The sequence below is a fragment of the Balaenoptera musculus genome, chromosome 3 (assembly GCF_009873245.2).
Source record: "Balaenoptera musculus isolate JJ_BM4_2016_0621 chromosome 3, mBalMus1.pri.v3, whole genome shotgun sequence".
NCBI lineage: Eukaryota > Metazoa > Chordata > Mammalia > Artiodactyla > Balaenopteridae > Balaenoptera > Balaenoptera musculus.
Genome location: NC_045787.1, coordinates 113,922,799 through 113,947,652, shown reverse-complemented (window position 1 = coordinate 113,947,652; position 24,854 = coordinate 113,922,799). Strand labels below are relative to the sequence as shown.

General features: G+C 45.2%; 1 protein-coding gene across 1 annotated transcript in view; it reads left to right on the top strand.

Moving 5' to 3' along the window:
* The window catches only part of KLHL3 (kelch like family member 3), a 114,419-nt gene that overhangs the window by 45,365 nt on the left and 44,200 nt on the right, over positions 1–24,854 (top strand). Inside the window, exons 5-6 of the mRNA XM_036849221.1 lie at positions 5,824–5,986; positions 19,656–19,765. Of these exons, the coding sequence (XP_036705116.1) occupies positions 5,824–5,986; positions 19,656–19,765 (273 nt within the window). The remainder of the gene's footprint in view (positions 1–5,823; positions 5,987–19,655; positions 19,766–24,854) is intronic.

The following is a 24,854-nucleotide window of genomic DNA, read 5'->3' as shown; positions in this document are numbered from 1 at the left end:
GTACTTAACCTCTCTGTGCCTCAGTATTCTTGTCTGTATTATGGGCATAATAATCGTACTTAACCTGATAGGGTTGGCGTGAGGGTTAAATGAATTACTATAGGTAAAGCACTTAGAGGAGTGCCACCCTGTGCCAACAGACAGTATGCGCACAGAGAGCACTGTGAACACAGAAGCTTTTTCATCAAGGAGCACATGGTCTGAAGGTGGAGACAGGTGGCCAGGCAAATGCGTGCCCTCCAGTGTGGTAGGGGCCAGGGTGGAGGTACCCAGGAAGCAGGCAATGGTCATCACCCCCTTGATGAGGATGGTCAGGGCAGGCCTCACTGAGGAAGTGTTGTGTGTGCTGGGTCTTGAAGGAAGGTCTGGGAGGTCAGGCCTGCCTCCTCTTCCACCTGTCTGTGTCCCTACTGGCGTGTGAGCCCCTGGAGGGGCCTGTTGCGTTCATTTGTATGTGGGAGTGGGGAGGGGGCTGCATGTGCAGGGGCTCCCCTGAGAAGCACAATGTGGAACCTTCAGGAAACTGCATTGTTTGGAATCAGTCAGATATATGAACTATTTTCCTTTTTCTCCCTCACTTTAAACTATGGTTTGGTCAGGGGTGACCTTGGGGGAAAACAAAACAAAAAAAGTTGAGAAGAGAAAGTTTAGATCAAAATGTGGTTGCTTCTTACTGCTGTGATGCTGAGAGTTGCTCACAAGCTGTCTGTGAGGACAGTGTGTGTTGAGGATTTGGTGCACTGAGGCGGTGAGCGTGGAGGCACCTGGGGAAACAAGGGTCAGAGACTTGGGGCTTGGTTAAGTGACTGGGAGATGATGCCCTAAATCTCTTCCCAGCCACATGTACCTTGGAGAGTCTGAGCTGCCCTTCTACGGTGGAGGTAACAAGTCATAACTGTTACTTATTGATACTCATTGTAAGCCATACTTATTGATACTCATTGTAAGCCAAGCATGTGTTGATTATTTCACATGCATTATTTCATTTAATTATCGTAACCACCACTGGAAGGTTCTACTATGATTCTTCTCTTACAGTTGAAGGAACTGATGCTCCAAGGGGTTAAGTGGGTAGTACCCACGGTCACACAGGTAGTAAGTGGTGGAGTTGGGGTTTGAATCCAGCTCTCCTCAGCTCACTGTGCCCTGTTGATGTGGTCAACTCGAGTTTCTTCTTCAATGAATGATCACAATCTTGACTTCAGCTCGTAATAATTAATAATAAAAAAAAACCCAGTTTAACTGAGGATTTCCTATGCACCAAACACTGGGTTAGCTGCTATAAATGTATTATCTCATTTAAGCCCAACAACAAGCCTTTAAGGCAGTACTATTATTTTCATTTTACTGTTGAGGAGTCAGAGGTACAGAGAGGTTAAGTAATTTGCCTTTAGTCACATGGCTGGTAAGTGGAGAAGTCAATATTCTAAGTGACACTATACTTCAATAAAAAAATTAAAAAAGTATTCTAAGTGACACATTTAATCACAGTACTGTTTTGCTAGCTCTCCTGTTCATCTATCTGTACACCCCCCTCTCTCTCTCTCTCCCTCTCCCTTTCTTCTTTCTCTCAGTAGACTTTTATTTAGCACTATTTCTGTGCCAGGCCTCATGCCTGGTGCTGGCAGAGGCAGACCCCCTGCTGTGTGGTGCGGGCAGAGGCCCTGGGCAGCCTTGCCACCTGGCCCTCTGGCTGGTACCCTCCCTCTGTGCATGGCCCTGCCTCTCTGAAATTCCAGGAGTAGGTGCATTCTGAGGCAGGGCATTTCCTTTTGTTTTTGTTAAAGGAAACAAACTCTGTGACGGGATATCCTCTGCTGTGTTTTCATGTTATCCGAGGGAGAGGAAAAAAAACAAAACAGCGCCTGCATGTGAAAAATGGAGGGAAGCCATTTGCAAGCTGGAGGGGAACCTGTAAACTCTCTGCTGAGGGTCATTCCAGGGCCTGTTTTCCCAGAACCAAAATGCTGAGACGGCGAGAGGCAAGCTGAAAGCTTTTAACCCAGGGTCGTCTTCTCTTCCTGCAGCGATTCCAGCCAAATGCTCCTTCTCAGGTCTCAACCTCCTTCCAGGGGCCAAGCAGCACGGCCCTAGTGATTCCACCAGGACAGTCTTGCTTCCAAGCTGAGGACCCGAGCTTGGCCTCTTGTTCCTAATCTTGTTACTGCTGCCGCTTGAGGGAGTCGAGTTGCAGGCAAGATAAGAGAAGAGGAAATCCTCTTTTAGCCCTTGTTGTGGGAGAGGGAAGCAAAGACCACCTCCTGGACGTTTTTCCCTCTCTTTTCTTTTGCAGCCTCTGGGGATTTGTGTTGACTCGCCTTGTGTGCAGCCCCCAGAGCCCTACTGGACCAGGCCCCCGTTTATCTCTGAGACTCAGCATTTGAGCAGTGATACATCCTCCAGCCTCTAAACCCTCCTCAGCATTCTGAATCCCTTTGCTTTTCTTCACGCCTTCCTGTATGAAGCAAGTGGATCGCAGCATAAGATCAAAGAGAGGGAGGGAAGGGGCAATTAGAGAAACCACCAGCCCCGCTCATTTTGGGAAGTCACCTTGGGAATGCTTTCGGGCAGAAGTGGACCCAAACAGGATGGGGGGAGGGTGTGTGGAGAGGTGGAAAGCCTGATCATTTTTGTCTGCTAAGTGGGTTTTGTGAACAGTAGGGAAGTTGAAAGCTGTGTGGGTAGCTCTATCCAGGGAGGTTCTAAAAACTGAAAGTATAACCTAAGGAATGTGTTCAGAAAGTATTTATTATTTCATTTCTTTGGATGGTTGTCATGAGCTTGAAAAATTAAGCACCAAACTGTGCGGCTGTCTTTGTGGGGAAGAAGAGGGCAAGGAGGCGGAGGAACTGTGTGTTCCTGGCGTGATCGCATCTTGGCTTGGCGGGGATGCAATCTGGGAGCGGATTGGACTCTCAGAAATTCCTCCTCTGTGGACCTAAAGGGCTGCTGTCCATTTCGGCCTCTAGTCACACCTGACCCTTGGGGGCTTGCCACGCCCGAGTAGGGTGTGCGCTGGACAGCATTGGATTACTCCTCTCCACCAGGGTTTCTTAGTGTAACTGGATACAGGTTTCTGGTCTCTGGGGTGAACCAACACCCCAGTTTGCCCAGGAGTGAGGGCTCTCCTGGGACACAGGACTTTGAGTGCTAAAACTGGCAAAGTTTCAGCAAACCAGGATGGTTGGTCAACCTATGGCCCTCACTCTAGGGTTTATAGCTGGTGCTGGTCGGGGCGGGTGTCATGGAGGTCATTTGGGGGTTTGGAACACGACTTTCCATTCCTGGTAGGTATTCAGCAAGAATGGTTAATGGTTCTCCACTTAAGTATCAGGGAGAGACTAATCTGGTCCTGGAATCTGTTTGGCTAGGCTGAGCAAGCTCACAGGTTAATTGAGTTTCCTAGTTTATGGCTGCTCCGTGGGGACGTGGCTGTCTAGTGGGGATGGAGCTCAGGTGGTCAGATTTGTAGCCTGGCTATGTTCACTTATGGTCTCAAAGTCTCCAGAACGGGTGATCTTATCTTTTTCCTTCTCTGGAATGAATCAGTGGTTCAGAAAATACCAAGGACAGGATGGTAATTTACTGCTGTATTGCTGGGGACATAGGGCGGTGGAAGAGAGAGGGCAGAGGAAGGAGAGAGGAGATGTTTTCTAGAATTTGGCTATCGTGAGGGAGAGGTTTAAGCCTGCAGGTAGGAAGAGCTTCCCTTTGAGAGCAGGCTTTTAAGCTTGGGAGCAGGACCACTGTTAGTGGAGGCTCTTGGTGGCATCTGTGTGTGGGCAGGAATGAGGAAGGGTGGCTAACTGCCCCAGCGTTTGCACTGAAAGTCCTGTGTCCTGGGAAACTCTTCGGTCCGGGGCAAACCTGGACGGCTGGTTACCCTAGTGGTGGGACAAGGCCCAAGAATGGGCAGTGGGGCAGAGTTTTTGGCCTTAGCCCATGGAGGTGAGGAGAGCTAGAGATGAGGCTCAGAGCTGTTTTGGGAGACAATCAGCCTACAGGATTTAAATTACTCAAAAGAAAAAAAAAAAAAAAAGACTTTTGTAGTGCCCTGAGTCAAGAAATCAAATGCATCTGCTGCCCTTGTCTTCCTGGGCAAGCCCGTGTGGATGGGAACACCTGGAGTCTGGCTGGCCCAGACACTCTCCCTGAGGGTCAGGGGGGCAGCTGAGAGCAAAGGCCCAGGACACGGGGGTTGTTTTGGGGTGAAATGGATGCTGGGGGTCCCTGAGCGATGCAGTCTCAAGCCAAACTGTTCTGCCCTGATTTTTTTTTTTTCTAAATTTCTTTTTGTTAAGTCACTCTCAGCACATCTACCCCTCCCACAGGGTCGGGGAGGGAGGGGTAGCAGAGCTGGTGTCGAGAAGGTCTCTGACAACTATCATGGTTTTTGATCCGAGGGCAGGCTTCGGCAGCTGTGGCAAAGTCCTAGGGAGCTTGACCAGGGTTGACAGTCTGAGCACAAATCTGGCCTGTTCAAGCTAGTCTTCCCTGGCTTTTAGGAAAAACACATGCACACACACCTGAGCAGGAACTATTTCTGTCTTCCAGGATACAGTATAAATACTCATGTGTCTCATGACCTTTTAAAAGGAAACTTAGCTCTCCTTTTGCTGAGAATGTACTCAGAAATGTTCTTTATTATTTATCTGTTGGATGGGAGAGTAGAGTGTGTCTCTTTGAGTCCCAGTGGATTTGGGGATGATGCTCTTGTTCCAGTAGATGATAAACTCTGTAAGATCAGGGGTCTGATTTCTCTTGCTTACCTACCACTGAATCGCAAAGGCTGGCACACAGGTGCTCAGTAATTAAATGGTGAATGAGCTTGTGAGCAAGTCAATAAAGACCTTTGAGTGAAGACAGTAGCTAAAGGCTGTAGGGCAGTGGTTCTCAAACCTGGCTATACATTAGAAGCACCTGGGGAACTTTAGCAATATCTCACTGTCCAGGCTACACCCCATTTCTATTAAGTTGAATCTTTGGGGGTGAGACCCAGGCGTCGGTATTTTAAAAATTCTCCAGGTGATTCTCCAGGTAGGAGGACCAATTTGTCTTAGCTTGGGCTGCTGTAACAAAATACCACAGAGTGGATGGCTTACACAACAGAAATTAATTTTCTCACAGTGTTAGAAGTTAGAAGTACGAGATCAAGGTTCCAGCTGATTGAGTTTCTGGTGAGGGCTTTCTTACTAGCTTGCAGAAGGCCACCTTCTCCTTGTGTTCTTGCACGGTAGAGAGAGACAGAGAGAGAACTCTGGTATCTATTTCTCTTCTTATAAGGGCACCAGCCCTGCTGGATTAGGGCCCCACCCTTCTGACCTCGTTTAACCTATCTCCAAATACTGCCCAAATTTGGGGTTAGGGCTTCAATGTATAAACTTTTGTGGGGGACACAAACACTCATCCTGTAAGGGTCTTGTTACTCAGAGTGTGGTTCATGGACCAGCAGCTGCAAGCATAGCCTGGGTACTCATTCGAAATGGAGGCTCTTGGGCCCCACCCTAAACCTATTGAGTCAATCTGCATGTTAATAAGATCCCAAGGGGAATTCATATACACATTAGCCACTGGGAGGCACTGCTGGGCTGTAGGGAGACAGAGAATCTGTTGGTGCTTAGGGTCCATGAAGCGGAGAGTAGTGGGGACTAAGGCTGGGCTTGCCTCAAAGTCTAGGCCGAGAAGTTTGGACTTACTTGGGCAGGTAGTGGAGAGCCATGCAAAGACCTTGAGCTTGGGTGTAGTCTGATTAGAGCACTGCTTTGGGGAGATGAGACCCTGGCGTTGGGATCCTGCAAGTCAGAATGTCACCTTCTCTTCCAGGTGCTGCTCCCAGCAGCCAGCTTGCTGCAGCTCATGGATGTTCGCCAGAACTGCTGTGACTTCCTGCAATCTCAGTTGCATCCCACCAATTGCCTGGGTATCCGCGCGTTTGCAGACGTGCACACCTGTACCGACCTCCTGCAGCAGGCCAACGCTTATGCAGGTAATGGGGAGCGGGGTGGCTGTACCTCTCTGAGCTTGTGGATTTAATAGCCTAGTCTGTGGTGGACTCCTCAATGATGATGAGAAGTGTGCTCTGCTATGAACGAGTTATAATTTAGTCAGGGAGACAAGACACAGGTGGAAAGATAATTAACAATAGAAGAGTTCAGCTCATTGCCAAGTGGAATGCGATTAATTGTCGGATGAATGGTACAGACAGTGATTTTCACGAGAGAAGAGGAAAGAGATCTGAGAAGACTTCGTGGGGGAAGAGTAATTTGAGCTAGGTCTTGAAATAAATCTTTGTCATTTAGGAAAATTTCTATTTTGATCAATGTGTTCTATGACCACGATTTGAAAAGTCAAATACTACTGCAAGGCTTATAATGATAAGTAAGAGTCTCCTGCTCTGCTTTTCCACATGAAGTCTTGCTCTCTAGAGCCACTCACTTGCAATTCTAAAAGAATTAAAATACATGTGCTGATTTAGCTAAAAGCTGCTTTGTCTGATATTTACCTCTATTTACCTAAATAAAATGTTTGTACCACTATTTTTGGATTTACTAGTTTTAGATGTTATCTGTTGACTTCTCACAGGAGAATAATTGTGCTTTCATAGACATCCCCCTCATATACATACACTGTTCCCCTCTCTTTATTCTTCTAACATCATTTCTACAGCGGAGATAAGTTATAATTAGTTTTTTATCAGAAAACTTTTTATTCAGTAAGGCAGTTAATAAAATGCTTTTTCTTTTACACAGTGCTACAACCACGAACTCTTGTAAGACAGATAACACTGAACGATCTTCTCAGTATATCAGATAATCTGTTGAGTCCGTTTTATTTTTCTTGGCGACATTCTCCCTGCTAGAGCTTGTCATCTTGCTATTTTAATGGGGTTTTCGGAGGGAGTAGTGATGAACATGAATGTTCAGCCCACCATGTTTAGCTGGAAAGAAGTCTTCACTGGTATTTATTTCAGCTTGAGGACGAAGGTCATGAGTGACCTAGGAAACAGATCTGGTCATATGAATCAATAGATTCAGTCACGGCTACCTCCTTCCCTTGCAGTAAAGCCTCTCATTCTTCCCCCTGCCCAAACAAACGCCAGCATAGCTGCTGTCTGTTCTGTGTCTCATGTCCAGCTAATGTCTGGAAGTTAACTGAGGACCTGCTGGCTGCCCACCTGCCAGCTCCCTGCGCTGTGTTAGCCCCTTGATCCACAAGTCACCAAGCATTTCTTCTGTTTTTCAGCATCCTTTTTTGCTCTCATCAAGCCCCAGACCCCAGGAGCCTACACAGACTCTCATTTCTTCCTGAGGTCTGTTTCTGAGGGCACAAATGGGACCAGTTGTTAGGATGATGTCAATGATGATGATTTTTGTGAAGGACATTCCCCAAACACCCCAATTCTGAATTCCTCTGACTCTTCCTGGCCCTAATCCTTGACTCTCCTGTTTCTCTGCTGTCCCTCCTGTGTCTGCCTTTCCCAGCATTGTACCCCACTTCCTTTCTGTTCTCAGGGAGCCGTCGCTAGTCCAGCCCTCTCTAGTCCAGCCACTTTCTTGAGGGATGTGTGCAGACTTTGCTTCAGCAGGAGCTGAGAGCTTGGCCAAGGCCCAGGTCAGCGTGTGGACATCTGCTGGTGCAGTGGCAAAGGGAGAGTGCTTAGACGCCAGAAGGTCTCTGTCTCTCTTCCTGGTCTCCCCTCCCCAGCCCTCTCCTTCTATAGAGTGCATGTGCTTGCATGCACACAGCAGGTATCACATCCTTTTGTAGTTGGCTTACAAGGTCGTCTGAGGTTTGGGCCGTGTAGCGAACCCCACCTTTAACAAAGGCTCCCAGGTTCTTCTGGCCTGGCTCTCCCCTACGTTCAAAATCTGTGTTTTCTCCCTTTGCCCTTTTCACTGTCTGATGGTGAGACTCACCTGTGGGAGAGTGGGGAGGATGCAGTTGGGAACATATCGTGGTCTTGGTGCTCCTGGGTCCTGATCTGGGCACGGTGATCGGGTTCTGCAACATTGTGGGTGTGTGTATGCAGTGTCCTGGTGAATTACTTTTAGCTAACGTTTACTGAGCTCTACTTTGGGTCACATCCTAGGCTAAGCATTTTATGTGCATTTAATGCATACAACAGCTGAGGAAACTAAGGCACAGAAGGGTGAAGTAATTTGTTGGGGTCATCTGGAAGAGACAGAGACAGGATTCAAACCCAAACAGTGTTTACTCCAGAGCCATGTTTTTAACTGCTACATTCTGTGGCTTCCAGGCCCAGTTTGGACGTAGGGTGGCTCTGTGAATCAGTAACTGTGGAGTGTTGGTGGCTAGAGCTGGCATTTTCCATCGGAAGTGTTAGCCTCGAAGTCTGTGCCATGCAGTTACCAAATCCCAACAGCCAGGCAGTGTAGATAGACGGCCAGCTGTCTCTGCTAGATGTGGGGTGTTTAGTCATCTTGGGGTGGGGAAGTGAGACGTGGATATCTTCTCTTCCCCCTTGGGAGGCTGCCTCCCCGGAGCGCGTGGAGGCAGCCCCTTCACTGCACGCATGAGCCCTCCTCCTTTCCCTGTCTCGGTCAGCGTGACCTAGGGCTGAGAGCCTTCTGCCTGTCGTTCAGGCCTTCTGTGGAGCCTGGGACCAGCTCCTGGATAGTTTTCTTTGCAGCCGTCAGCTGTGCACAGCAGGGGAAATAAAAATCATATTTTTAAGGTAGTGTGGTAACGCAGAGGTTGATAAGACCATGATGAGGAGACAGAAGAAGCAGTGTGAAGGTAAGACTTCACACGGTGCAGTGCTTAGAGAAGGAAATAAAAAATGATTATCTGTGCTCCCTCCCTCGCTCCCACCCACTGCTGTGGGCCTGCTTTGTGTCTTTGATCTTGCACCTCCTGACTTGAGATGGAACCTGGCGGCTCTGCCATTGCCGCCTGCTGAGACGGACCAGCCACCTCGTCCCATTTTAACTGTGGGGGTGTGGGTACCGGCCGGAGTCACACACAAGGGGCAGTGTCAGCCCCTGTGGTCAAAGCCTTCCCTGGCCCGATGCCTCGAGTTAGGAGGTATTTTATCCCACAGACTATGAGGAGACCCTCCAGATCAGAACCAGGGATCACACCAGCCAACACTTTGGAGCTGAGTGGCCCTAGGCCTGTTTTCTTCTCTCTCTCTGATGGGGGTAGTTCATCCTGCCTTGTTTCCAGGATGGTTTGGGGGTCGGGGAGACAGGGAGGAGAGCCCCCTGAAGAAGTAGGTGCCACCCAGGGCCGTGCTCTGGAGCCTCCCTGCCACTCACACCGTCTGTAGTAAGAGAGCCTCAGAGCTGGGACCTGGTGGGGAGATGGGACTCCTCGGGTCACCGCCACTGCCCCTGCTGCAGACTGCGTGCACTTTGGGGGAGGAGGACCATTTCCAGAGCTTCTGATTGTGGTTTCTCTGTATGCAGATACACAGCTGGGTATGTCCTGCCTCCCCCTCTTCCCTAGTCTCTGGCCAGCTGGCCTCTGCCTTCACCTGTCCATAGCCCCAAGCTGTGCCTCAATTCTGTTCCTCTTCCTTCTCTAAGATGAGCTTTCTTTTTCTGTTTTTATTATTATTGCTATTGTTATTGCTATCTTAATACAAAACCACCTGTGATTATTACAGAAACAGCTGACAGGCAGAAAGAGCAGGAAAAGCGCCACAATCCTACCCAGAGGGAGTCACGGGCAGTGCCCTGGTATATAGCTTTCCCAGTCTTTTTCATTCCACGTGTATGTTTTCCAGCCTAAAAAAATCTTAGCAGTATATTCTGAACAACTTTCCATGTTAGCAGACATATTTCTATACCATTATTTTAAAACTTTAGAGAATGTATTCAATAAAAGCAACTTGTACCCGTGATAAAAGTTTCAAAGAGGACACAAGGTATAAAATGCTCAGCTGATCTTCCCCAGCCCCTCTTAAGGGAGCAGGGGACTCTCTTGGGTATCCCTACAAAATATGTATATATTACGCTTTTTAACTTAACACAAATAGAAGACTTCTGTACTCATTATAATTATACGTAAAAAAAATTTTTTTTGTTTTTTTACTTAGTGCAAATATCTTGGAGTTCTTGGCAGACCCTTGTGTATGGCTACGTCTTACTCTTTTTGTCTCCTGCATCATAGGGATGAACTGTAATGAACTACAAGTTATTTAACTAGTCCTCTCTTGATGAACATTAATGTTACCAGTTTTTTTCTTTTACATAAAATGCTTTAGCAAGAATTATTTTATGTAATATTTTGGAGTAAACTTGCTGCTTTGTAAGTAATAGTGAGCTTGTACCTGTAGGGTACCATCTTAGCAGCATAAAGTAGCTGAAAGAGAGTGAGCATTAAAAAAAGATACTGCCAAATTGCTGTCTAAAAGAGGAACTACTTTTAAGGTCGACGATGGCCTTCTGATAAGTCTTCATACCCCTGGCGAAGGTGGACACAGCATGACTCTGCCGGGCTGGAGCACGACCTCTTTCCACCCTATTTGATTTCCTGTTTGGAATGGGCTTTTCTCTTCCTGCTGTGGCAGTCCCTTCTGCTTCCTCTGGGTCCAGTTTCCCCTTCAGGGTTATGCCCCCAGATTTTTGCTGTGATATATATTATTCTGGGCTGGGGGAGGGTGAGCCCCATAGTTAGAAGCTGACTGCTCAGACCCTTGCCCCCAGCTGATGGTATCATAGTTCTCCTGGGTAACTGGGAAAAGGACCCTAGTGTTTTGCACAGCCTGTTTCTTTTTCTTTTTAAAAAAAATTTTATGGGAGTATAGTTGCTTTACAATGTTGTGTTAGTTTCTACTGTACAGCAAAGTGAATCAGCTATACGTATACACATATCCCCTCTTTTTTGGACTTCCTTCCCACTTAGGTCACCACAGAGCACTGAGTAGAGTTCCCTGTGCTATACAGCAGGTTCTCATTAGTTATCTGTTTTATACATAGTATCAGTAGTGTATATATGTCAATCCCAATCTCCCAATTCATCCCACCCCCTCCCCCTTGGTATCCATACGTTTGTTCTCTACGTCTGTGTCTCTATTTCTGCTTTGTAAATAAGATTGTCTATACCAATTTTTTCAGATTCCAAATATGTGTTAATATACGATATTTGTTTTTCTCTTTCTGACTGACTTCACTCTGTATGACAGTCTCTAGGTCCATACACGTCTACAAATGACCCAATTTCGTTCCTTTTTATGGCTGTGTGATAGTCCATTGTATATATATGTACCACATCTTCTTTATCCATTCCTCTGTCGATGGACATTTAGGTTGTTTCCATGTCCTGGCTATTGTAAATAGTACTGCAGTGAACACTGGGGTGCATGTGTCTTTTTGAATTATGGTTTTCTCTGGGTATATGCCCAGTTGTGGGATTGCTGGGTCGTATGGTAATTCTATTTTTAGCTTTTTAAGGAAGCTCCATACTGTTTGCCACAATGGCTGTATCAATTTACATTCCCACCAACAGTGAAAGAAGTTTCCTTTTTCTCCACACCCTCTCCAGCATTTATTGTTTGTAGATTTTGTGGTGATGGCCATTCTGACCAGTGTGAGGTGATATCTCATTGTAGTTTTGATTTGCATTTCTCTAATAATTAGTGATGTTGAGCATCTTTTCATGTGCCTCTTGGCCATCTGTATGTATTCTTTGGAGAAATGTCTATTTGGATCTTATGCCCATTTTTTGATTGGGTTGCTTGTTTTTTTGATATTGAACTGCATGAGCTGTTTGTATATTTTTGGAGATTAATCCTTTGTCACTTGCTTCGTTTGCAAATATTTTCTCCCATTCTGAAGGTTGTCTTTTCATCTTGTTTATGGTTTCCTTTGCTGTGCAAAAGCTTTTAAGTTTCATTAGGTCCCATTTGTTTATTTTTGTTTTTATTCTCATTACTCTAGGAGGTGGGTCAAAAAAGATCTTGCTGCAATTTATGTCAAAGAGTGTTCTGCCTGTGTTCTCCTCTAAGAGTTTTACAATGTCTGGCCTTCCATTTAGGTCTTTAATCCATTTTGAGTTTATTTTTGTGTGTGGTGTTAGGGAGTGTTCTAATTTCATTCTTTTACATGTAGCTGTCCAGTTTTCCCAGCACCACTTATTGAAGAGGCTGTCTTTGCTCCATTGTATATTCTGTCCTCCTTTGTCGTAAATTAGGCGACCATATGTGTGTGGGTTTATCTCTGGACTTTCTATCCTGTTCCATTGATCTATATTTTTGTTTTTGTGCCAGTACCATATTGTCTTGATTACTGTAGCTTTGTAGTATAGTCTGAAGTCAGGGAGCCTGATTCTTCCAGCTCCGTTTTTCTTTCTCAAGATTGCTTTGGCTATTTGGAGTCTTTTGTATTTCCATACAAATTATACAATTTTTTGTTCTAGTTCTGTGAAAAATGCCATTGGTAATTTGATAGGGATTGCATTGAATCTGTAGATTACTTTGGGTGGTGTAGTCATTTTCACAGTATTGATTCTTCCAATCCAAGAGCATGGTATATCTCGCCGTCTGTTTGTGTTGTCTTTGGTTTCTTTCATCAGTATCTTATAGTTTTCTGCATACAGGTCTTTTGTCTCCCTAGGTAGGTTAATTCCTAGGTATTTTAGGCTTTTTGTTGCAATGGTAAATGGGATTGTTTCCTTAATTTGTCTTTCTGATCTTTTGTTGTTAGTGTATAAGAATGCAGGAGATATCTGTGTATTAATTTTGTATCCTGCGACTTCTTATATCTCACTGTTATTGTTTCCAGGGACTGCTTAATATTTAACTTCAGAGGCTTGGGCCCAGGTTTATGGGGACTTTGTTGTTTGGTAATTGGATGGCCATGCACTGGACCATCAGCAGAGCTGGTTGGGAGGGATATTAATGGGACCCTGTTAATGAAATGGCAATTAAAATTCTTTGGACATTTTGTTCACATCAGTCTGCCAAAGCTGAGCTGAAACCCTCCAGCCATGGGATGGAAAAGCCATCGAATTTCACGTGTTTGTGGAGAGAAGTGGCCTGTTTTTCGATTGATGGAGTCATTTGAGACCATGGAATGAAGTAATTAAACTAAGGGCAGCAAAAAACTTTGACAAAGCATTTTAAAACACACGAACCTCTGACTCATTGAGGGTCATCTTGTGAAATTGCTGCCTCCAACTTGGCATCATAAAGTAATAATGGTGGTGATGATCATGGTGGGAGTTTCTACCATTTCTGAACACTTGCAAGGTGCCAGGCATGGTGCTACACACTTCATAACTATAAGAGGCCACATAACTATCAGAAGTAGTTATTACTTTCCCAACTTATAGATGAAGAAATGGAAACCCCAGAGAAGTTTAGTAACTTGCTTCAGATCACATAGTTTGTGAGTGGCAATGCCAAGATTCATGATGAGGCTGTCTGTCTCCAGGGCCTGTGCTCTGAGCCCACTGTTTATTTTCACATCTTCCCAAGCCAGTTCAGCCTCTCTGTCCATGGCAGTTGCCTCATTCCTACCTCTGCTTCTACCTTGAAGGTGGCAAGTGAAGCATTAGTGCAGACACAGGTATTTTTTGTTGTTAGTTGTTCTCCTTGTTGGGATTTTAGGAAACTTCCCTGTTCCTTCCATACTCTGGAGAACAGGGAACTTTGTTGTTGAATCAGTAGCACTGATAACTGGGTAGTTTTGATATAGCCCTTTGCTCTGTGTGTGTGATAGAGAGAAAGGGGAGGTACAACATATATACTTCTGGAATTAGGTCGACATGGAAAGAGAGCTTGTATCCCACCATCCCAGGGAGAGTGGAGTCAGTGAAATTTAGAGTCTGAGGGCTGGTGGTCGTGACCCCTTGCGGGAAGACGTCAAGGTAGATCTGTGTTACTTCTCTGTGGGAGCTGAGCCTTCTCCCTGGAGCAAGGAAACTGTGGGCCCTGAAAGCCAAATATTGATTCAAGAAAGCTTACCTCTGCCCTCCCAAAATAGGGTAATGGAGAGAGAAATTTAAATTAGCTGTTTTCTTTTTTTACCCTGCTAAAATGTTTTGATTCTGTTTGTGTGTCCACCTGTGTCAGCCATTCTTTCCTGGGGGCATGATCAGTGGTTCCATTCAGAGGCACTCATACCTTTTTTGCTGGGGCCACTGGCCCTGGAATAACTGGGTTCATTTAGTCTCTGCAGGTCAAAGAAGTCGTAGATGGGTTATTGTCTGGGCTTGTAGTTTAGATGAACCTGATCAAAGGCTTAGGTTTATTTCATCCCATCAAGAGAGAGGAATGGACTTGGGACTTGCTTGAGAGGTTGCCTGAGCCCTAGGCAATCCTGAAGAATGGACAAGGAAGCACAGTAATTTCAGAGCTCAATACCTGCAGACATTGTCCTGGACACTGAGGATTCACATTCACACGGACAGACTCAAATAAGACAGGCCCTGCCCTCATGGGGCTCATAGTCCCAGTATGAGAGGAAGACCTCAGGTGGTAAGACAGGTTGACTAGCAGTATGAAAATTTTAATTTCCTATTTGGGTGGCTTTGGGAACACAGAAGAATATCACGTCATCTAGCCTGGAAGACAGGTGGATTAGAGAAAGATTTCAATCCAAGGGTTGGGTCTGAGATTTGAATCCAGGTCTGATGCCAAAATGTTTAGAACACTACTACTCTAAGATTTTTTTTTAAAGAAACATCTTTAGATTCCTGTTTCTTTCTCTCTCTGCAGTATCCCTAAGAGGGATTCTTAAGGTGCTCTGATGTCTATATTGAATTTTACCAAAATGGCCTGCTCAGGACAAGTTTTTATTATCTTGAAGACTATAATACTTATCAGAATGTTTGTTATTATATTCAGACAGCCTTAATTTCAAAACCTGGCTCTACCACTTTACTACCATATGATACTAAGCTCATAACTTAGGCTTTCCAAGCCTCCATTTCTCCATCTGTAAAATGGAGATATTGATATTCACTTCAGCTGGGCTTTTGGAAGATATAAGTGACATAATATATGTAAAATACCTAGTACAGTGTTAGCTGTTTTTAGGAAAAGCCATTAACTTTCTCCAGGCCTGCTTCCTTGAAAAGACCCAATTATGCCCCCTTTCCTAGGAATGTGCCACCCAATTTCCTCATCCTTTCAACATTGGGAAGATATGTGTGTGTTGCTTGCCTGGGAAAGGATTTGCAGTTGTCTGGTGCCCCTCCCCTTCTCCAAAATTTCTCATCCAAATGGACAGGAACAGATCCATTAATGTTTCATTAATCAAAACTTGGATTTTTTTTTTTTGGAGAAGGAAGGCTTTATTATTATTTGCAGCAAGTAGGGAGAACCCTGGAGATCTTTCCCAAAGCAGTGTTTCCAAAACTTGGATTTTTAAAATATTTATAATAATTATTTTTATTTGAGTACAGAGGGGAAATAAAGAGCCATCTTTTAATCCTGAAATTCTAGACTTACATATTTGTGATCAAACAGTATCTATAAATTTGTATTCTGCATTTTCTCTTAATGTTATGATTTTTTGTTATTATTATAATCTCTTAAATCACGTTTTCCCTCTTTATATTCCATAAGCAAAAAATTAGTCAAATGAAGAGAAAAATTAAATACCTAATAACTTAAACAACTCACTATTTCTATTCCAAAACTTGGATCCTAAACAGTGTTTGCTACTTATAGTAAAGCCTGGTTAATTGGGACTCTCAGTCAGAATGGTTAATTAATTGACTTTTTTTTTTTTTTTCCTGTTTACACTCCTCCCTAAAGGAAAAAAAAAGCAAAAAGACTAGAAAAGTTAGAATTTATTTTGGAGAGTCCCCCTTCAAGGGACTAGCCCATGGTTAAAAGGTACTACGCCCCTGCATATTTCACCCATCCCCCAAGATTGAGCCTTGCCTGCCTCTCCTGCATCTCTGGGAACCTGGCACAGGATGCTCTATACATATTTGTTAGATGAATGAAGACACAGCCTAGCCTCTAGCTAGACTGAGCTGTTGCTGTTCTCTAGTCATGCTCTGAATTTGCCTGCTTTTATTTAACTTGGAGTGCCTCTCCCAGTCATGGCCCTGTGGACTTTGGGTTGAAGTTGCTGGTGCCTTGTTTTACCCTTTTGTAAGCCAGTGGCCTCCTTGTAGACATCGGCTCTGCTTTCTTCATTTTTGAAGAAACACTGTATTTGGCACATCATGTATGAACAGTTATTGAGCACTTACAACGGTCTCAGGAAATGTGAATTACATATATTTGCTTATCTAATGCCCATAACACCTCTATGAGATAGGTGCTATTATTTGCTCTATTTAATAGATGAGAATACTGAAGCCTTCAGTATTCTCATCTGAAGAAATTGAGTAACTTATATCACTAGAAAGTTTGTGGAACTCAGTGGAATAAAGTGGGTCTCTTAAGACCTTTGAGGTCCACAGCCTTGCCTGCAGGACCTGCAGTCTCAAAGGATGACTCTGATGCTGTGGAAACGCTTCTCTGTTGGAGAGCAGTGCTGCCCGCAGAACTGGACTTCGTGACTCAGGAACATGGGCGCATAATATTCCTCCTTCATTTCTAAAGAGTTTCCTATAGATCTCAAAATGGGCTAATACATAGTATCATTTTTGAACTTCAGAACAACCTGGAGACTGAGGTCAGGCATTACCATCCCATTTTATGATTCATGAAGCCAAGGCCTGGGAAGCAGTGACGGTAAGAGGTGGAGCTGGGACTGGAGCCCAGGTCTTCTGATTGTTAGCCACAGTTTGTCACTACATTCTCCCTTAACACATTCACAGCAAAGCAAAACAAATGAAAAAAAACTCCAAACAAACAAACAAGTGTTAAAGGTAGAAGCTGATTCTCGGGGCGGTATCTTCTGGTAGCATAGTGGGTTCTTTCCAGGAAGAGGCTGGGAAGAGCGCTGACTTGAGTACAAAGTCTTCTGGGGAACTCCTGTTTCCCAGGAGATTGAGTTAGCCAGAGCATCCTGTTCCTGTGTTTTCTATCCTGTTGTGTCTTGAGTGTTGCTAACAGAAAGGGAGCTCTGGTCCCCAGACTCTGGGCCCTGTGTCCTCAGACCAAAGGGGGAAGGGAAGGAGTTTTTGTGTGGGCCTCCTTCTTTGTGTCCTCCTGCTCATGCCTCGCAAATCTCCTGGATCTCGGGGTGCCAGCCCTGGGTGAGAAGCTCCTGCCCAATACCTCCCTTGTTGCCTCCTCCCCACCAGATGCTCCTTCCTGGGAGGATTTCTGAAGGTTTTCAGTGGGAGGTTCTTGATGGGCAAATAAGCAGCTGACTTCAGAGAGAAGGGACCCAGATTCACATCCTGCAGTGCCTCAGAGTGTGAAAGATGGGGAGGCGTGGGGGGCTGACTACTTCCTGCCTTGGTTTATCTTTGAGGACTTGTGGTTTGTTCACCAAGTCACCTAGGATACACATCACTGCACTTCTATTTTCCTCCTTTTCAAAACCCAAGCTCATCTACTTTTGGCTTTCTGAGCTCTGAGGAAGAATTCCTTACAGCTCAGAATTTTACTTTCTCACCTCCTCCTGTTCTTTTCACTCCTCCAAATGTTAGGTTTTTCAGTCAACCAAAGATAAAGGTGGGAAGACCAGGTATGGCTCTGGGCCACAGGGATGTAGGCACTGGTTTGCCTGACTCACCTGCTGAGCTCAGCCGAGGCTGGTCCACAGAGCCTCCCTGTCCTATACTTTGTCAGTTTTCTCTCTGCTGTTTCTTGGGTGTTGCCAACACATTGGGAGACTCTGGTCCAAAGACTTCTTGGGCTAGAAAGAGTGTATAGGGAGAATCCTGTTACTTTCCAAGCCTCCGGGCCAAGAATGAATTCCCATTGTCCAAAGAAAATTGTTCACTTGCTTTTATTTAAAAATCTTTAGGAATGGACACTTTAAAAATAACTATCTAGTCTTAAATATTCCCATAGTTAGGGAGGTGCTTTGAATGTCATACTTAAAATCTATGCTTTAACTAAAGGCTTTTTTCTGTTGACATATAGAGAAGTAAGACCAGCTTCTTACGTTTTGACGGCTGCTTCCATTTGTAAAAGATCTGACTTTTAAATTTGTCTTGTCTTGTACAAGCATCCCTGAGCCTCAGGATGGGTGAGCTTTAATTGTGGCTTCAGTTATATCATTAGGCTGCTGGGGAGTAAGTGGGGAGCCCTTTTAGTCCAGTGGAAGATGGAAAAGATTATTTATAACTCAGTCATTGAGAGGAAAGTATTAACATTCAGGAAATCTGGATGAAAGGCATATGGGAATTCTTTGGATGTGAAATTCTTACAACATAAAAAGTTAAAAATGATTTTTGCAAGAAATTATTTAAACCTTAAGTTCTTCGTTTGTTTGGTTTTTAAGAAGTTGATGAGTGTGATTAGCATGCTCTGATTTTCCTTTTCATTGTGCAGCTGCGGCAGAGTTGATGTTTCATCAGCCTCCCAGGCATGGAGGGACTCAGGATCTCACTCCAGGGGCCAGCCAGGCCAAGTGGGGGGTAGGGAGCTTCTGGAATTATCCAAGAAGCTCTCAGGGCAGAGCGGGGCCACCACAGAAGGAAGGGGAGAGGCCTGGAGGGCAAGGAGCACAGATGCTCCTGGGACGATGGTGCAGGGTTGTGAGAACCGAGGAAGGAGCAAGGTCTGGGGCAAATGACAAAGGACGCTGTGACCTCCAGAGTCTGCTACACCAGGAATTGTCAGCCCTTGGGCTGGTTCACCTTCAAGGCGCTTGCAAAACACGTTCTCAGTTCCTCTCTCATCAGAGCATGGGAGGGAGTGAGACGTGGTTTTTACCTCCACTGTACAGATGGGGATAATGAGACCCAGGGAGGTGATGCCATTGGCTCAAAGACACAACTCATAAATGACAAAGCCGGGACTTGAATCTAGGTCCTTCTTTCTGAAGTGCATGCTCTTTCACTGGCAAATGCCTCTGTAATAGCCGGATGGCGGCCTGGGCGAATGTCAGGGTAGGAATTGTCCTTGGCATTTCCCTTGTGTGGTCCTCGGGCCTGTGAGTTTTATCTTGTTCTAGTTGTCCCCGAACTCCCCTCCGTCTTATAGCCTCTATAGGCTCAGCCGCTGTGGACTGTTCCCAGTGGTGGTGGTGCCAGCTGTGTTGGTGCCACACCTGGACAAAAGCTTAGTTGAGCCTTCTTGTGAACCAGATTCTCACTATAGCAGGCTTGACTTGGGCAAGATGGGATGAACCCTTCTGCCAGCCTTCTAATGTTGACTTCCTACCAGAACCCCAGAGACTTTGAGCGACACAGCAGTTCTGACCCACTTTTGTTTGGCTGAGCTGCAGGGGGCACCGTCTGCAACTCTGCCAGCCTGTGCCTTGAGGGGAAATGAGCTCAATTAAGTAGGCAGGCCCCTGTGAGGCTTCTCTGCAACACCATTATTAATCTCATGGAGCATGGAAAAAATATAACCTTGCATCTCTCTGCCCCATTTTCCTCTGTGATGATGTTCAGGACAGAGGGTCACACAGGGGGATGCCTTTGCTGCTGAATTAAGAGGCTGGTTTCCCTCCAGCCAGGATGTCTGCCTTTCTCTCTGCCTCCTGCCTCCCCCAGAGCTCCCAGGACTCTGCTCTGAATCCCACAGATTGTCATGGCCTTGGTTCATGGAAGAGCAGGAGTGTGTCATAACTTTGTTTTCTGAACTTCTGCTTTTTTTGGAACAGAGCAGCACTTTCCAGAGGTGATGCTGGGGGAAGAATTTCTTAGCCTAAGTCTGGACCAGGTGTGCAGCTTGATATCCAGTGACAAGCTGACCGTTTCTTCAGAAGAGAAGGTATGACATGGCCCTTCTTTGAAACAGGAGCCTCTCTCGTGAGGTGGTCATGGGAAGGACTTGTGGTTCAATGAGACCTTTTCTCTTTTTCAAATAAAAAAAAAAGATCTTATTTTTTTGTCCCTTTTTTTTTAAAAAAAAGGCTTTCTGGCCCACGACCACTACATTCACTTTATGGACCCTTTAAAGAAGGAGCAATGGTGATGATGATGATGGCGACAAAGCTGCCTCCATTTCTTAAATGTTTATAGTTTGCCAAACCCTGTGCTAAGTTCACTCAGCCTTCACCGCAGCCCTGTGAAGCAGGCATCGCCGTTGTCCTCACGTTACAGATGAGGAAACAGACTCAGAGGATTTAATTAGCTTGTTCAAGGTCACTCAGCTGGTTTACATGTCACCTGGTCTTAACCACAGTCCCACACGGCCTCTTGTGAGTATCACTGAGCATTTAAGCCAGAGCAGACCTTTGGGGAACATCTACTCCGATAGGGAATTGGAATTTTTACTGATGAGGAAACCGAGCCCCAGAGAGGGGATAGAAACTGCTGAAGGTCACACACAGTTTTTCGGTGGCCAAGCCAGGACTAGAACCCAGGTCTCCTGACCCCAGTCCCCTGACTCACTGACCGTGCACCTCTTCCTCTGTGCTAGAAGCTTGACTTCTGCCCCTGCTTTAGCTGACCTGTGACTGCTGATCTATCCTACTTCCCGGCCTTCCTTATCTCTGACCCTCTGCTAGGAATATTCTCTACTTCCCTCTTCATCTGGTTGAATTCCCAAACAGTTCAGATTTTTCTTCTACCAGGAAGAATTTCTTTACTCCAGGCGATTCAGTCTACTATACTGGAAATAACATACGCTTCCATGTTGGCCACTGGGGTCCAAATCTCATCTCTAGTATTTACAAATTAGTTATGTGACCTTGGGCAAGATATTTTGCTTCTCCATCTATTTCCTCATTTGTAAAGTGTGGTTAGTAATAGAACATGTTCCACAGGGTGGTTGTGGGGATTGAATGGGATAAGGTATATACAATGCCTAGTATAGTACCTGCTACCTAGTGGGTGCCTAGTCAGTGTTAGCTGAATTGATTATTGACTGTGCATCTGGAATTAATCCCTTTTTCCTCTGGGATAACACTTAACCTTGTTGTGCTTTATATTGTAGTTAGTTCTGAGCTGGTCTTACCTCCTCCACTCACTTGTGAGTTCCCTGATGGTAGGGACCACACCTTACTCACCTCTGCATCCTCAGAGATGCTCAGTAAATGTTTCTTGAATTGTCCTAGTCCAATCTTAGCATCCAAGCTTGAGGCCCTTTCCTGAGGGAATATTCAAGGAAAAGCCCTTGAGAAGGATTTTATGTTGTAGATGAGACCGCATCCAAAGGTACATGTCCAGAGAATGGGTGTGAAATTCACAAGCCCCTGCCTGTTGTCCTGCAGAAGTTTGATCAAGAAGAAAAGCAGTTGTCAGTTGGAACTATGGGCTGTCCTGAGACTTCAGGGAGATCCCCAGAAGGTGACTGGCACAAGCTGGACCCTCCCGTAGGCTTAGGGAGGTCTCTGCTTCCATTAGCTGATGTGAAACAGCACCTCCAGGGGAAAGAATGCTTCTGGCCAGGCCACAGGCCCCTTCCTGCCCCAGCCTCACAAATGGAGAGGCTTTCCTCACTTCTTGCTAAGCTTGTGTACTTTCTTCTCTGGACTGTGCTACCAAATTGGCACAATTTGAAGGAATGAACCAGTCAATTGGCTCTGTGAATGTTGGGCTGTTGGCCAGTTTAGGGTCTGCTTGATCATGTCCTCAAGTGTAGTTTGAGAAAATGGAAGCAGGCACATAAGTAGCAGGAGTTGAATCAACTTAGGGTGTTGGATTGAGAGGGAGACCCTTCTATCTTAAATTCATCCTGGCCCATCCTTCCCTGAGATCATAGTAAGTTTTAGGTGAGGGCTTATCTATGCGTGCTATGCCAGGACAGGGGTGGAGGTGGGTTGTTAGTAGGGAGAGGCATTATAGTGCCCTGGAAACCACTTGGGTTTTGGACTTGGGCAGAACTGGTTCCACACTCAGCTTGATGCTTACTGACTGTATGACCTTGAGAAGTCACTGGTTTCTTTGAACCATAATTTACTTACATGTAAAACTGAAATACTACGAGTGCCTCCCTTATAGAGTTGTCACGAGGATTAGAGATAATGGGTGAAAAAAAATCAAATACGGTGTTTGATAGATGCTCAATAAATGGCAGCTATCATTGTAATTATCACAGTTCTCTATTTGGAGGTACCAGTGATAATGGTAATGGTATTGATTTGCCATTGGTCATGGTGAAACAAATCATGGTGTTAATTGCATCTTTCCAGAAACAAAGAAACATGAAAATAGATGTACACTCTTAAAACTTGTCTATAGTAACTTTCATTTATTCATATGCTTACATATGGGTTCCTCTTTCTGTAGAATCAGTTTGGAGTGTAGGTATTTTTCACATTATTGATGTTGTGTATCATGTTTGGTTCTCAGAAGTTATGTGTAACTTCAGAGTTTTGTGATGCTTTTCAGAAAGTATATTACTCATGATCTTGAACCCTTTGGGATGTTTAAGGTTAGCTATGTAATTTTGAGTCTTATTAATGAATAGTGGGGTTTGGCCTGCATTTTCTCTTTGGCAAAACCCATATATTTTTTTTCCCCTTAATTGCTCACATATTGCTTGAAGTTAAATAGCTGGAAGCTTTTGACAATTAGATGTTTGTCATTTGAACGCTAGCCCTTAAGGCTTTGAAAATTCTGTGATCTGTTCCAAGAGGTTTGGTGATTTCTACTCCCTTTAATTACATTGCGTGTGATAGGCATAATCGCTTGCATGCACAATAGCTTTTTCTTGCAATATAGTGAAATTTTTTGAGTGTATTTGAAGTAGTATCAGGGATCTTCATTTAAGTTAAAATCCAACTGATTTAATGTTAACATTTGCAGAAAACTCAATTGCGTCGGCAGTCAAATGACCTGTATTTAGCGAAATTTACACTTGAACCGCAGTATCAGTTATATTATGACTTACTTCTCTACCAGCAGCCCACAGGTTTCTTTCAACATATATTATAAAATGCAGCCAGGTTTCAGATGCATCTTAAAACTATGCATATTAAAATAGAGGAAATGTGGTATCTTACTATTAATGATGATTTTAAGTGTCTGTGGCTGGGCCCAGGCAACTTGCTTGTTGGAAGTTTGAAAGTATAGGTTCTGGAGCCAGAAGAACTGAATTCAATCCTGGCCCACTACTTTAACAAGCTGAGTGATTGATCTTGGGCCAGTTATTTATCTCCTACCAGAATGTATACACCATGTATAGTCAGGAATTTTGACTACCTTATGGTTGCTGCTAGGGTGGTGTCAGGTCCATGGTAGATACCAAAAAATATTTGTTGAAGGAATGAATAAAAGAACCTAAGTCTCAGTTTTCTCATCTGTGAAGGAGGGTAATGATAGTGTAGTATCTATCTTATAGAGCTGTTCTGAGGATGAAATGAGGTGATACATGTAACCATTGACTGGGGCCTTTCTCAAGGGGAAGCTCTTCCCGGGCCCCATATTGGTCTGGGTGGTTGGCGTGACCTGCAGCTCTGTGCCAGGCAGGAGCTGAGGGTGGTAGCTGTCTCTGTGTCGCCAGCACCCCCAGCGCCACCTGGGCCTCTCCGAGGGCTCAGGTGCTGTTCTTCCTCCAAGAGCACTTGCTTTTGCCCACGACTCATCCCCTTCACTACGCTCAAGCTCCTTGAGGGCTGTGAGGGTACCTTAGCCATCTCTGTGTCACACACAGTCCTGACACAGAGCCCTGGGAGGCACTAGGAGGTGCTCAGCAGACGTTCCCCGAGGGAATGAAGAGGCAGACTGGGGCCTGACTCTGCCTTGAGCCAGCTGATATTATGGGGATAATTTTAATATTTTTCCAGAGAATAAGGAGAAATGTGGGAACTAGAGGTCGGAGGGAGGCATGGATCTTTGCCATTTTTTCTCCTGTTTTTCCTCCATGTAGTTTTTGTTTAAAAATTCCTGTTATTTGAGAGAGGACAAGTGGATGTGGTAGGAATCACAAAATCACTAGCTCTTTGGTTAGGACTTTCCTCCCCTCTCCCCTGCTCACCCCTGCCCAGTTAGAGGGAAAACACAGAGAAGCAAGCCCCTCCCAGGCACCTGATTCTTTCCTATGGGAGGTGTCGCAGGGTTAGAGCTAACCCTGTGAGCAGATAGCCTGTTTTTTGCATACCCTTTTCAGACCCGAAGTTCAGCTGTCACCATGGGCAACCTCATTGACCCAGGGGCAGGGTAAGCAACCTTCCAGGACAAACACACTGCAAGGAGAAGAGATATGACTCCTGAGTTCTACTGCAGTTTTGCCACTGAGTTGCTGGTTATTGGACTTCTCGGAATCTTTGCTTTCCTAGCTGATAAATGTCTTTCTACTTCTCAAGAATTCCATGCCTTCTTATGAAACACTATTGAGGCTTCTCAGAGTAAGAACTAGTGGGGAAATGGCCACATGTTAGATACAGGTCAGGAAGAAATTGGTTGAGTTTCTTCAGAAAATTAGATTAGTGCCAAGTATGTGTTATAGCGAGAAGAACAGGTTAGTTTCTCTCTGCATGATCACATTTTTATGTACTTATATCTCCTAAAACTCTCATCAGGGGACAAATTCTGATATTTTATCTCCTGGAAGGGATTGGACCTTGTCTCCTGGGATCATTAGTGTTGCAGGCTCTCCTGTCTGAATTCCTAGTCTCTCCCACCAGCACCAGTGGTCGGTCTGGGGTGTGGGCAGGAGCTCCTCAGCCAGTAGGCTGGGCTTTAGTGCTTGCTGCTGAGGTATCATCCAGCACCCAAGGAAGTACATCCTGTGCTTAGGCCGAGCTGTTGGCAGCCCCGCCACACTCTGAGGTCAGCATTCGAGTTGCCACATCCCCAGCCTGCAGACAATGATGTGGCCTGGGCCCCTGAGTCAGTGTTACTCTTCTTACTGCTCTCCTTTGGAGAGCGCAGTTCAGTAGGTGCCTATGACGGGAGTACCACCACGCTAGGAC